Genomic DNA, 14,714 nt, shown 5'->3' with positions numbered 1-14,714 from the left:
GCAAGATGCAACTTGAAATTTGAGTATTTATTAATTTTTATTAGCAGTTAATTTAGTAAGTACTTTAAAGTTGACCCACTAATACATATATGAAAAAACACTTTGGTGCCATTTTTTTTTTCATTGAATTTCTCATATTTTCCTACAATTCCAAGAGATTTATATCCCTGATATATATCCCTATATCCTTATAGGGAAGTTTCTACATTCAATGAATATCAGTTATGTAGCCAACACTGTACCAGACACATTACATTAAATCACATTTAATCATTCATAATAGTTCATTAAGGGAGTTATTGTTACCCTTTTGGGAATGGGGAAACTGAGGGCTAGAGATGTTGTGGAGTGCCCAGAGAGTATCTGAGTGGTATCCACAGCCCGGGATTTTGTACTTAAGAAGTTATCAGGTATACTCATATGTTTGGTAAAGTGCTATATTAAAAAAAAGTATTTAACTGAATGACCAACCCAGGTAAGCACTCCTGATAGAATCACAGAAGTACCTCCTTCATACTGTATGTAGGGGGGATTCTGCCCAAATTTGGCATTGTTACCACATAAAAGTAAAGAACAACCTATTCCCCAAGCATGTGGGATAACAGGTTTATTAACTATTATAACTACTATTAATAGTTTATTAATAGTTGTACCATATTAATAAGATTAAATATGTTAGTATCATCATTGCTTCCAACCGGGTGAAGTTTAGATTCCTTAGCCTAACTTCATAGAGAACCTTGTTGAAGGTTCTCCATAATCTAGCCCGAGCCTGCCTTTCTGGCCTGTACAACCTTTCTGTTTTACTTAAACACTGTTTTAGTTATTCACTGTCCAGCCTTTATACTTCATGCTTTGTTGTTTGCATGAATTGCTTTTTCTCCATCTTTTTACTTAACTAAATTTTACCGGTTAGACTCTGCTTCGTCCCATCTTAAAGTCTTGCCTCTCCTTCCCAGCCCTGGTTCTCTTCCTCCTGTGGGTGGGCAGATGAGTATTACAGTATTGGCTTGTAAGCTTCACTAAGCAATTGTTTATTTTGTGATATTGCATCTGTCATCATCTCTGTTGTTATTTAAATCTTTTTAAAAACTTTATGAATTTGTCTTCATTAATAAGCTATATTATAAATGCTTTGGGCAAAGGGTCTCATACTTTTTTTTTATTTTCAAGGGTTTTAAAAAAATGTTTATTTATTTTGAGAGAGAGAGCATGCAAGCAGGGGAGAGACACACAGAGAGAGAGAGAGAGAGAGTCCCAAGTAAGCTCCATGCTCAGTGTGGAGCCTGATATGGGGCTGGATCTTGTATCTGTGAGGTCATGACCTGAGCCGAAATCAAGAGTTGGATGCTCAACCAACTGAGCCACTAAACGCCCCTCAAGTTTTTATTTAAATTCCAGTTAGTTAACATATAGTGTAGTATTAATTTCAGGTGTCATGCCTTGTTTTGTGTGTTTTTTCTTCCCACAGCAACTCCCTTCTTCTTCACTGGTCATTCCTGCTTTAATTTCCTAATCTCTGGAAACTTTTTTCATTATTCTTACATACTTTTTACATGATAACTTAATATTTTTGTTCCTTTTGTGACTTCTACATTTATATTGCAGTTTCTTTTTCCACTTGTTTATTGCTATTTCTATGCTTAGTGTTTGTTTGTTTGTTTGTTTGTTTGTTTTTAAGCAGGCTCTATGCCCAGTGTGGGGCTTGAACTCATGACCCCTAGATCAAGAGTAATGTTGCTCTACCAGTGGCGCCAGTCACATGCCCCTGCTTAATGTTTTTTGTTTTTTTTTTTTATGTTTGAAATTATAAGGCATTGAGTCTGGCAACTTGCATCTCTCGTTTAATCTAAATGGTTTTCTATCTTTCTGTCTTATTATTTCTTTCTTATATCTCCCATTATTAAAAAGTCTTTATATAAAATTTTAATGGCAGAATAATCATGCATTATATAGACTGTCTGTAATTAGCCTAACCATTCTCTCAAAATTGGACTTTTAGGTTATTCTCAGTTTTTGTTTTGCAATTATGAATAGGTTGCAATGAAAATCTTTTTATGTAAAAGTTTTTATGTATTTTAGATTATTTTCTTAGATTCCTGGAGATTAATTATTAGGTCAAAAGTTGTAAGCATTTTATATGTTCTTGGTATGTGAGCTGTAACATTTTGATTTGATTAGTTCTTTGCCAAAGGATAGTTTTAAAATACAAGCAGTATAAGTTCATGTAGTGGTAATCTGTGGTGTTAATTACAGTACTTAAGTAAACAGTCTTAAAGTTTGGTATTAACATTTTATTAGCTTTTAACTTTTTCTCTCTGCCCTTCTTTTCCCCAGGTAACCACTCTTTATATTGCTTGCTATAAATTGTTATTTGTCTTGGGCAAGTGGGGAAATGAACAGTTGCGTTAGTTTAAGACAGTTAGTACTTGGACAGTTAGTACTTGGCTGTCATCTGAATGAACTCTTAGAGTTAGAAGGAGTAAACCAAAAAATAGTCGATAAAATAGAAAACACTTTAGTTTCATTTTAGAATGGATTTGTGGTTCACTCTGCATGTCTCCACCTTCCTAATTCTAAATGATATACTTAATTTAACATTAAGATTTCTCCTTTCACTTACTCTATTTGATAGTGGTTGTTTGGTGGATAGTACCAGCAGGTAACCTTGAAATTAATATGGATAATGCCCTCTTGTATCCTGTGGATCTCTGCACTTACGTATGTTTTGTTATAGAAGATATACTTGGATTCATTGTCTTCCTTTTGCTTTTGTGCACCTCTATCTCTTGCTGTTCTATGCAGCTTTTTTTTTTTTTTAAGATTTTGTTTTTAAGTAATCTCTACATCCAATATGGACTCAAACTTATAACGCTGAGATCAAGAGTCACATGCTCTACTGACTGAGCCAGCCAGGTGCCCCTGTTCTATGCAGCTCTTAAATGTTTAGTTTTATAACTCTTTGACATTCTATAATTGTCTCACCCAACCAAGTATGTTTTTCCTCCCCTAGAAAGATTTTAAGTTTCTTTAGGACTTGGAACACAAATGTTTTTACCTTTACTGTATCCCTTTCTTGATTTTCTCGAAGGAATATTCTCTACTTTTGTATTCTTCCTCACTGCTCATTCCTTCTATAGTAATGGTCTGTTGTCTGATGATAAAAATTTGTCTTTTCCACTGCTTATGAAAAATGTAGATTCTGATTCTGGCTATGATGGAGCAGATTGTAGCAGACCAAAACTCCTGTTGAGAATAACTAGAAAAGCCTGATTAAAAAAAAAAATCTATATGAAGGCATTGATACGTTGCTAAAGCAGCCAGGACTTCAGACATTTGTGGTCTCTTGGCGAATGGAGAGTGTAACTTTAAGAGGTGGAAAGATAGCAAAGCTTTCTTCATGGGGCTGGGGATACAAAAATTGTAGTTCAAGGCTGACAGAGCAACAAGAACTTGAGAGGCCAAGATCCCAGAGAGAAGGGAGGTACATTTCCCTACTCCCTTTTCTCCGTCTGCCTGCTTTTTTATCTTAAGGATTTGTTGATTCTTAAACTGTGGAGGGTAAAAAAAGGGCTAAGAACCTTCACAGAAAGCTACTGAAAAACAAAGGATTCTTGTAGCAGTTCTTTAGTGGAGAGAAAATTTGAAGACCTTCCAAGGGAAGTAGTCCTGGTAAACACCCAGACTCTCAGTTGGACCTCTGAAGGGCTACAAAGCAGGGTAAGCTTTACAAGCTTTACAAAGACTGCAGCCAGCCTTGAATCAGCTCCTGTCCTGATTGGATTGTGAGGTGATCTGCCCTCATTCTAAATGCTTATGGAGAATATGATGAATCCTCTGTAGGAATGTAATATCATCCAGAGCCTCTACAGTTTTTCATACACAATGAAAGACATTCTAATAAAAATTACTGGGTAAACCAAGAAACCAGACCAGGAATTAAAGCAGATAGTATAGTAATAGATTCACGGTATCCCAGTCATCTGATAATTTATTCAGTGTCTCTAATTGAAGGATATTTAGGTTGTTTTCAGTCTTTAGTATTGTGAGGATCCACAGTGAACATTGTTTAAAAAAAAATTTTTTTTTAATGTTTATTTTTGAGACAGAGAGAGACAGAGCATGGGCAGGAGAGGGGCAGAGAGAGAGGGAGATACAGAATCCGAAGCAGGCTCCAGGCTCCAAGCCATCAGCACAGAGCCCCACACGGGGCTTGAACTTGTCAACCTGAGATCATGACCTGAGCCAAAGTCAGACGCTCAACCGACTGAGCCACCCAGGCGCCCCCACAGTGAACATTCTTATACGTAACATCTTTGTACACATCTGTGAGATATCTTTAAGATAAAGGATACCTTTGCTAACTCGTCTTTATCAAACTCTTTGATTTTTGCTAATCTGATAAAAAGTGTTTTGTTTTAAAAGTTCTTGGTATCTTAAAATATGAGTGACATTGAATGCATTTTAATATGTTTATAAGTCATCTGAATTTATTTTTAAATGTTTATTTATTTTGAGAGAGAGAAAGAGAGTACATGCAAGCAGGGGAGGGGCATAGAGGGAGAGAGGATTCTAAGCAGGCTCCATGCTTCTTCCTTCAGGGGGTCAACCTCACAAACCACAAGACTATGTCCTGAGCTGAAATCAAGAGTTGGGTGCCAACCTCTGACTTTATTTTTACTATAAGCCACCTGTTCATGTTGTTTGCCTATTGTTTTATAGGGATTTTAGGCTTTTAAAAAAAATTGTTATTAAAGAAGTAATAAGGAATTGTGGATAAGAGCACAGATTCTGGAGCCAGATTGCTTGGGTTCAAGTCATAGCTCTTTCACTGATAGCAGCATAGCCTTGGGCAAATTAAATGCTCTATAAAATTGGGATAATAGTATGTCCCCTCTGGGTCATTATAACGATTAGATGAGTTAATAAATACAAAGTGCTTAGAAATGAGCCTGGCATAATGTAAGTGTTACATAACTGCTGGCCATCATAATGGTGCTGCAGGTGGTGATAGAGATGGAAATTACCCAAAGAGAATTTTTTTTTTTTTTTATTTGCCCAAGGATAAATAGCTAGTAAGTCTGAGTATTCAAATTAGGATTTAGGTCTTGGGACCTGAGTCCAAAGTTCTTGTTCATTCTGATGTACTGATAAGAATTTGAATGTACAGGGGTGAAAACTCAAGCATAGCCAGGTACCAAGGAATGATTAACTTTGGATTTGGGAGTGTTAGGGTTAACATCTTCCCAGTACAGTTGAATGAGTTTCTTTTTCTAATTTTGTATTGAGTATGATTTGTCAGTGATGCTTCATTCCTGAAGTTTTGGTACAATTAGAAAAATGCCTGTGTTCTATTTTGTTTTGTTTGTTTGCCTTTATTAATAACCCAGTCACCCCACCCCAGAGAAAATCCTTTTCAGGAAGCACCTTCAAGGAAGTATAGCTGCTCCTCCAGTTCACATTAGACTGAATGCAATACTCTGTTTAGGTCACCAGCCACAGGGATGTGTCATTCTTAAGGCATCATATCCTTAGAGAGTTTCTCTTCCTGTTAAACATAGTAGTAGTTGGAGGACAGGCATTAAGAAAGTATTATAACCATTGGATTCATTTACAAATACCAAGATATTCAGCACCTCCGTGACACCTGAAGTAGTTTCTAGCTTGTCTTTTCTGTGCAGTGAAGGAAAGGTGAGTGGTTGTTTCTATGCTACTGAAACACTTGAAAATCCCTATAGAAGCTGGTAGGGGAATTGGGTTTAGGACTAACTCCTCTGGACTAAGGAGGGTAATGGTGTTTTTAGTCTCCCATGTTATCAATATCATTCACCAAAATATTAGATTTGTTACCAAGAATGAGCCTACAATGCCACATTATAATCACACAGTCTGTAGTTTGCTTTAGAGTTCACTCTTGTATGTTCTTTGGGTTTGGACAAATATATAATGACATATATCCATCATTATAATATTGTACAGAGTATTTATTAAATTTTTTAATGTTTTATTTATTTTTGAGAGAGACAGAGACAGAGTGGGAGTGGGGGAGGGGCAGAGAGAGAGGGAGACCCAGAATCTGAAGTAGGCTCCAGGCTCTGGACTGAGCGTCAGCACAGAGCGCCATGATGGTGTTTGAACTCACAAACTGTGAGATCATGACTTGAGCTGAAGTCAGACGCTTAACCAACTGAGCCACCCAGGTGCCCCTGTATAGGGTGTTTTTACTGGGGTAAGAGTTCTCTGTGCTCTGCCATCTCATCCCTACCCCTCTCCATTCATGGCAAACCCTGGTCTTTTTTTTTTTTTTTTTTTTTTTTTTGTCTCCATAATTTTGTCTTTTCTAGAATGTCATGTGGTTGGAATCATTCAATATGTAGCTTTTCAGAGTGGCTTCTTTCACTTTGTAATATGCATTTAAGTTTCCTCCATGTCATTTCATGTCTTTAATAGCTCATTTCTTTTTAACACTAAATAATATTCCATTTTCTGGATGTACCACAGTTTATTTATCCATTTACTTACTGAAGGATATCTTGGTTGTCTCCAAGTTTTAGTGATTATGAATAAAGCAGATAAAAATATCTTTGTGCAGGTTTTTGTGTGGACATAAGTTTTTAACTCCTTTGTGTAAATATCAAGGAGTACAATTGGTGGTTCATATGGTAAGACTGTTTAGTTTTGTAAGAAACTGCCAGACTGTCTTCCAAAGTGGCTGTACCATTTTGCATTCTCACTAGCGGTGAATGAGTTCCTGTTGCTCCACATCCTCGCCAGCATTTGGTTTTCTCCATGTTTTGGATTTTGGCTATTCTAATAGGTGTGTAGTGGTATCTTGTTTTAATTCATAACTCCTTAATGACCTATGATATGGAGTATCTTTTTATGTGCTTATTTGCCATGTGTATATACTTGGTGAGGTGTCTGTTAAGGTCTTTTACCCATTAAAAAAAAAATCAGATTGTTTTCTTTTGAATTTAATAGTTCTTTGTATATTTTTAAAAACCTTATAATTTTTTTGAAGTAATCTCTGCATCTAGCATGGGGCTTGAACTCACAACCCCGAGATCAAGAGTTGCATGCTCTACTGACTGAGCCAGCCAGGCACCCCTAGTTCTTTGTATATTTTAGGTAATAGTCTTATATTTATATCAGCTATGTCTGTTGCAAATATTTTATCCAGTCTGTGGTTTATCTTCTCATTCTCTTGACATTGTCTTTTGCAGAGCAGACATTTTTAATTTTAATGATGTCTACAAATTATATTTTTGATAGTATATATGAAAAGGCATCACCATACCAGGGTCATCTGGGTTTTCTCCAGTTGCTCTGCTCTAGTGGTAGTATTGCAGGTGTTTCAGCCATAATTTCATCTTTTGGAGTGGAGGAATCTGACTTATGACCCTAGAAAGGCAGAGGGAAATAAAGAGAAAAAAGTCCCACATCAGCAGACAGCAGCTCTTGTATTATAAATGATTGGTTTTTTTCTTTATTAAAAGGTGGGGAACCTGAAAGGTTAATAATGATTGATAAATATCTTAGTATAATTAATAATGTTGATTTTATACATGTTTTCCAGTCAGCTTTAAGAGACATTGTAAAAGATTGTGATTTAAAAGGGAAGATTTTCATTTTTCTGGCCCTTTTCTGTTCCATTTCTCAATAGTTCAAGCGGATTGAAACACCACATTTCAAAAAGCTTCAAAGAAATTATTTAGATATTATAGCTACTCTTATGTAAGTTTAAAATCTAATAGCATTTTTACCATCATGTTAAACTTTATTAATAGAGTATTTCAGAATTTGGAGAAACCTATTGAGTAGTAAATTAAAATGAAATAAAAATATTGTTACTGAATCATTAACTTTACAAGTTATCTAGTGTGTTCCCACCCTTGTCTCTCAGGTAGAAATGAGATCTAAAGAGATTTTAATTTTAGTCCATGGTGTGTGTGTGTGTGTGTGTGTGTGTGTGTGTGTGTGTGTGTGTGTTTCTCAGGAAAGCCCAAGACCACCCAGTTATGATGATTCACCAGCAGTACTAATAGGACACAGCATATAGTCATGCTCATGGCTATGAATTATTATAGTGAAAGGATATAATTCAAAAGCAGCAAAGGCACATAAGACAAAGTTCAGGGGAAACCAGATGAAAGCTTTCAGAGTCCACTTTCAGTTAAGTCACACAGGACATGCTTAATTTCCCTAGTAACGAGTTGTTACAACACATGTGAAATGTTGCCAACTAGGGAAGCTCATTAGACAGAGTTTTAATTAGGGGCTGATGATGGGCACCCTCTGCCTAGCATGTGCCAAAATTACAGACTCCCAGCCCGAAAGAAGGTATTCACCATAACTGTATTGTTTCTATAAATAATTTAGGTGTAATAAACCTGTACCTAATCAGTTGTGGGGGTGCAAACTCTACTGAAATCCAAGTTCCTAGGCCCCAGTCAGCCAAGGGCCAACCTTGTAAGTGGGCCTTTTGAGATAGGCAGTGAGGCCTGCTGTGTTAATTCTTTTCTACATTGTGTGTATGTGTGCGTGTGTGTGTGTGTGTGTGCGACATTTAGTATATAGTGTACTTTTATTAAATGTTAGCTGTTTTTATTTATTATAGGGATTCTTCATTGATTACTCCTACTTCTTTTAATTTTGATCTTCTGCATTCCTAGGAGGTAGATTGGCCAGTATTTTGATCTTTATTTGATAGATGAAGAGACCAAGGCAAAGAGAAGCCTTGGCATTTCTAAATACTTTCACTTGATTGACCGAGCAGGTATTAGAATCTAATATGGGGTTTTTTTTGCAAGTCCATAGGATAAAGATGGGATTTTTTTTGCCTTGTTGACATTTCTAGAGGGTATTAGTAAAATGGGAAATAGGATTAAATATTTAAATTAGTGTCATGTTGGACCAATTCACAGTTTTTTTGTATTTATGTAATTTGTGAATTTGGGGGCACAATGCCATTTAATGTAGCACAGTTCTGTTGGGGCAAAAAATGATCTTGACTATTTAGCATTTTGTATTGTTAAAGCATTAAACATCATTAATCTTTAAAAAAATTTTTTTAATGTTTATTATTTTTGAAAGAGAGAGAGAGCGTGAGCGGGGGAGGGGCAGAGAGGGAGACAGAATCTGAAGCAGGTTCCAGGCTCTGAGCTGTCAGCACAGAGCCCCATGCGGGGCTCAAACTCACAAACCACGAGATCATGATCTGAGCCCAAGTCAGAGGCTTAACTGACTGAGCCACCACCCAGTTGCCCCTAAACATTATTAATCTTAATCTGAGATTAAGCTAATCTATATTAGTACTGATTTTGGTGAATGGAAATTGGTACTTCACCTCTACCCTACCCATTACCTTTTACTCTCAAATAAGTCAAGGCCCAGATTTCAGTCAGTATGCTGAGTTCCACTTGGCCTTATACATAAACTTTGAGATTTCTATTAATAGGTGTCCGAAAGTTAATTTAACTTGCAATGTAATATACTTATCAAAGCAATTGAATAATTATATTTTTTTCTTGTAAGTTGTAATTTCAAGTAAACCAGACCAAACCACAACTTCTTTCTCTCTCCAATACCAGAGACAATTTTGTAGTTAGTAGATTTTTTTTTTTTTAATTTTTTTTTTTTTAACGTTTATTTATTTTTGGGACAGAGAGAGACAGAGCATGAACGGGGGAGGGGCAGAGAGAGAGGGAGACACAGAATCAGAAGCAGGCTCCAGGCTCTGAGCCATCAGCCCAGAGCCCGACGCGGGGCTCGAACTCACGGGCCGTGAGATCGTGACCTGAGCTGAAGTCGGTCGCTCAACCGACTGAGCCACCCAGGTGCCCCTGTAGTTAGTAGATTTTATTGCATGCCACTATACTGGCTGAAATAGTTTACAGTGTTTTCATTTTCATTATACTCATTTGATCCTCATAATGGCCGGTCATAATACTCTGATTTTACAGAAGAGGAAGTAGTTGAGATGAGTTCTCCAAAGCTCTGGAAACTTCTAAGTTGGGGATCAGGCTTTTAACTTTGTATTATTTACACTATGTGATGAAGATGGTAAGCTCTTTGGACATTTTGTTCTAAATGTTAGCAAGACCGTTTTCAAGAAAACAAATTCTCCAACAGTAAATAAAAATTGTCATCATTTCCACCAGGCCACCACTAAAATATTTTTGGTCCCTTGTGTTGGATAGTAAATTTATAAGCCTGAATAAGACTGTCTTCCTCATGTTGCTCCTCAAATAAAAATAAAGGTTTGGAATTTTTAAAAGGAGACAGGAGAAGAATCTTATACTTTGTACCAGAAGAAAATATGATAGAATTTGCTATTATATTTTGGCCTGGGGAAGGTCTTTCCAATTGTACAAAAATACTGAAGCCATAAAAGGAGAAGTTTGATTAATATAACTACCTAAAAATAACCACTATAAGCAAAGTCAAGGCAAATGATAGACTAGGAAAAGTATTGCTAGTTATGTGACATAAAGCTAATTTACCTTATAGAAAGAGAGCTTTTACAAATCAAGAAGAAAAAGTTAATATAAGGAGTAAAGAACATTTCATATCAAAGTAAATGCAAATTACTCAAACATGAAAAGTACTCAATTTCACTCATAAAATATGTATATAAGATACAGAATTTCGCCTATTAGATTGGCAAAACTAAAATGTTTCAACACTTGTTGTGTTGGAAAAGGTATGAGGAAATGGCATTCTTATGCATTGCTGGTGGGACTTAAATCAGTATAGGCTACCGGAAGGAAGGAAGACTTGGTATTGTCTGTCAGAATTACAAAAACACGTAGGTACATATTCTTTGACACAGTAAGTGTAATTCCAACACTTTGATCTATGAATATACTTGCAAAATGATATGCATGCAAGATCATTCATTATAGCATTGTTTGATAACCTTTGGAGATTTAACCTCCCCCCCCCCCCACCTTGATAACTGTATTTTGGTCCTTCTCTTTATTCTAGGTATTACTTTGTTTTCTCTCTCTTTTTTTTCTTAACCTGTTTTACTAGAGCTTGGTTTATGGGTCATTTCATAGTTTCACCTAAAAGATGCAACCATCCGGTTGTCTGTTTTAATCAGCAGAAATCTACTCTGGCAAATTTAAGCAGAAAAAGAATTTATTGAAAAAGAATATTGGGTAATCCAGAATAACCAGCCAAGTAGCCAGAAAACTTGGCTTGGAAAATAGCAGCTAGGATCCAAGAGCAAAGTCTGTATAATATGAATTCTTTGGAAGTTCTTTGTGACCTAGTGAATTTTTAATTGTTCCTTGTTTGCTTTAAGGAATATATATTCTATTCATTGAGTGCACACATATATATAAATATATTAGGGTAAAGTTTGTTAATTTTTTTGTTCAGTTTTTCTACATTTTTACTTCCTTTTGGACTGCCTGATGTGTTTTTAGTTGTGGTGTGTTAAAATTTCTTACCATTATTTTGGATTTATTAATTCCTCCTTATAATGTTATTAGTGTTTTTGCTGTGGTATATGTTCATACAAGTTCGTGATTATTATATCTTCTTTGTTGGGTTGCCTTTTTAATCATTATTTGATTTCCCTCTTTATTCCTATTAATAGTTTTCTGTTGGTTTTGCCATTTACTAGTTTTGTGGCCTTAGGCAAGTCATTAACCTCTCATTTTCCTTCTTGTAAAATGGGTATAATACCTACCTTACAAAGGTTCTGTGAAGATTCACTGAGAAAATATATATGAAGTATTTTACATGTGATAGCTTCTCCATAAATGGATTCAAAGTACTGTATTGCCTTAAGGGTTTTCTTTTACCTCTCTGCTTCTCCTTCTCTATTAAAGCATCAGATTTTAAATACTGTTTGCCTATAATTAGAAATGTGCTTAAGGGATATGATGAAAATAGTCATCAGGACTTTTTTTAAGTGAGTGAAGGTGGTGGAATGTTTGCCTCCCACACGCAAAGTCTAACAGTTCTCTAGTACTTGTAGGCCTTTAAGTTACTGTTCCCTGCTTCTGCATTAGATCCAGTGTTTCTATCTTCCATATTTCTTAGGTATGCTAGAGTCTTTCAGAATAGTTGAGACAACTGAAAAAGGGCAAAAGTCAATTTTTTTGAGGAGCCTACTTGTCTACAACAAATATTTATCAACCTTAGTGGGATATAGAGTTCTTAGAAAGTCTTAAAATTAATACTGTATTTTGACCACTACATATACATAGAGTTATATAGAAATGTCACATTTAAGGAGTGTAAATGTGGACTTTTCCGCTCCTTTTTGTTAGCATTTAGAACTTATTTATTTATTTATTTTGAGAGAGAAACCGCGCGTGAGTGAGTGCACACGTTAGCGGGGGAGGGGCAGAGGACAAGGGAGAAGGAGAATTTTTTTTTTAATATAATTTATTGTCAAGTTGGCTAACATACAGTGTGTACAGTGTCCTCTTGGTTTTGGGGGTAGATTCCTGTGATTCATCGCTTATATACAACACCCAGTGCTCATCCCAACAAGTGCCCTTCTCAGTGCCCATCACCCATTTTCCAGAGGGAGAATCTTAAGCAGGCTCCATGCCCAGCATGGCGCCTGATGCAGGGCTTGATCTCACAACTCTGAGATCATGACCTGAGCCAAAATCAAGAGTCGGATGCTTAACCAAATGAGCAACCCAGGTGCCCCTAGAACTATCTTTTATTCCTATTCTTAATTCGGATTTTTATCATCTATTTATATTACCCGTGTGTACTGTATGTCTCCTGTGGTCCTGGATAGCTTGGACTTAAAAATATAGAGAGATGAGGGTAGAAAACAGAATTTCAGCTAAGAAAACAGTGTAGAAAGTTTAAAAATATATGGCATGGATCTATTGTAACTAACAGTCAAGGGTTAAGAGATCCAATGCTGGAGAAAGACGAAGTTGTGATCTGTCTTTGGAGGGCCTTGAATGACAGATTGAAGAGTTTTGACTTTCTTCTATAGGCCAATAAAAACCACAAAGGCTTTAAGGGTAAAAAAATCAGGTTATATACTGAAAATATTTACAGGTTGGATACAGGAAAATACTCTGCTGGCAATGGCAATGTTGAAAAAGAAATAGAAAGATACAGTGTTATGAATAAAACTTCAGCTCATTTAAAATGTTACTTAGTAACATTGAACTAAGAACTTTAAGTACAGTTTTTCCTTGAGGTCCTTTAACATGTTATTTTACCAGGCCCTTCCAGACCATTCTATATAAAATAATCTTTTTCTTTCATCCTACATTTATTTTCCTCCATAACAGTACCACCAGTGGTATTATGTACACACTTGTTTGTTTACTGTCTGTAAGATCCTAAACTCCACGAGAGCAAGGGCTTTATGTGTTCAGTGCTTCTGAACCGGTGCTTAGAACTCTGCCTCATTTATACCCTTTAATAAATATTTGTTAACGAATGAATGACTATTCAAATTAAGATGACTACAATTTTTCATGTGGTTTATAATGTGAGGACAGCAGTAGGACAAGGTTTGGGGTTCTTTCCTAGAAACTTCTGTTAAAAAGTGTTTCTTTTCCCTTTTCTCCAGAGTTTATATTCAGAGCACCAATCAAATTAAGCAAGCCTGGGGAACTTCGTGAGGAATATGAAAGCCTGAGAAAGGTATAGTATACACATTAGCATATCACTCATATTCTTAAAGTAAATTGAAATAATGACATTAAAGAATGCTTAGTGGGTTTTTAATTTACAATGCAGAGCCTTTCTCTGTATTACCTTATACCGTAGCTATAATAGAAGTAGAGTAAACCTTAACTAAGAACCTCTTTTTAGCTATCCTTTCAAAGATGAAAATGTAGCTCCCCAAGCCTATCTTACACCTGCAACAAGGGGGTATTCTTGGCATTTAAATGTTGGTTAAAAGCTAACATTTAAGCTTTAATAATAATAGCTTGTACTATTTTTCCTTATCTTGCAAAGTTCCTCTAATTACGTGTAATTGGTGTTATCTTTTGTTGCTTTTACTCTGTTATGTACTCCAGAAGAACTGTAACTTAGGCCATTCAGAGGGTAGTGAAATAATTTCCTAGGTGGAGAATGTTTACCACTGGGAAAGCTTTTAGCTATGTTCACATCATCTTATTTTAGATGTTCTCAAGCTAATTGTCTGGGAATCACTTAGAGAATTAAGATGTCAAAAAGGCTGGTAATAAGAAGAATGTTAGAAGATTTGTATCATCCTTCCCCAGCCCTTTCCCTATACCACCATACCTTACACACCTCCGTAAATGATTCTACATGTGGATATTTAATGTTTTGTAAAGGTAAATAATCCACTTAATCTGAATCAGACATCATCATAAAACAGGTGAGACAATAACATTATTGTGGCATTTTATATTGAATGGAAAAATTAGTATTTAAGGAGGTCACATGAAGGAGAAAATAGAGAACTCTGCTTAATTATTATACATTTTTTGACTTTCTCTTTTAAGTGAGAGTGTCAAATGTTGACCTGGGTCCTCATGCTCCCTTTTATCTTATTTTATTTTATTTTATTTTATTTTATTTTATTTTATTTTATTTTGTTTATTTTTAAATCATGACCTAGTAACTTTAAAAAAAATTTTTTTTAAGTGTGTTTTAAAATTTACCTTTAGAAAGAGACAGAGCGTGAGCAGGGGAGGGGCAGAGAGAGAGGAAGACATAGAATATGAAGCAGGCTCCAGACTCTGAGC

General features: G+C 35.8%; 1 protein-coding gene and 1 long non-coding RNA gene across 7 annotated transcripts in view; one reads left to right on the top strand and one right to left on the bottom strand.

Annotated features, from left to right (window-relative positions):
• RNF169 (ring finger protein 169) overlaps nt 1–14,714 on the top strand; it is a 99,275-nt gene that overhangs the window by 19,478 nt on the left and 65,083 nt on the right. For both annotated transcript variants that reach the window (XM_042905079.1, XM_042905080.1), the window contains exon 2: nt 13,565–13,638. In XM_042905079.1, coding sequence (XP_042761013.1) covers nt 13,565–13,638 — 74 coding nt within the window. The remainder of the gene's footprint in view (nt 1–13,564; nt 13,639–14,714) is intronic.
• Nucleotides 1–14,714, bottom strand: part of LOC122199757 — a 41,591-nt gene that overhangs the window by 18,537 nt on the left and 8,340 nt on the right. For 2 of the 5 annotated variants that reach the window (XR_006193614.1, XR_006193616.1), the window contains 3 exons: nt 7,298–7,401; nt 3,059–3,269; nt 910–976 (listed from right to left, as the gene is read on the bottom strand). This is a non-coding gene — a long non-coding RNA (uncharacterized LOC122199757). Of the gene's footprint in view, nt 1–909; nt 977–3,058; nt 3,270–4,627; nt 5,549–7,297; nt 7,402–14,714 lie in introns of those variants that run through there. The other 3 variants (XR_006193617.1, XR_006193618.1, XR_006193615.1) reach the window with 3 other exon arrangements.

Source organism: Panthera leo, chromosome D1, assembly GCF_018350215.1.
Source record: "Panthera leo isolate Ple1 chromosome D1, P.leo_Ple1_pat1.1, whole genome shotgun sequence".
Lineage (NCBI taxonomy): Eukaryota > Metazoa > Chordata > Mammalia > Carnivora > Felidae > Panthera > Panthera leo.
Note: the sequence above shows the minus strand (reverse complement) of the source record. Positions and strands in the feature narration are given on the sequence as shown.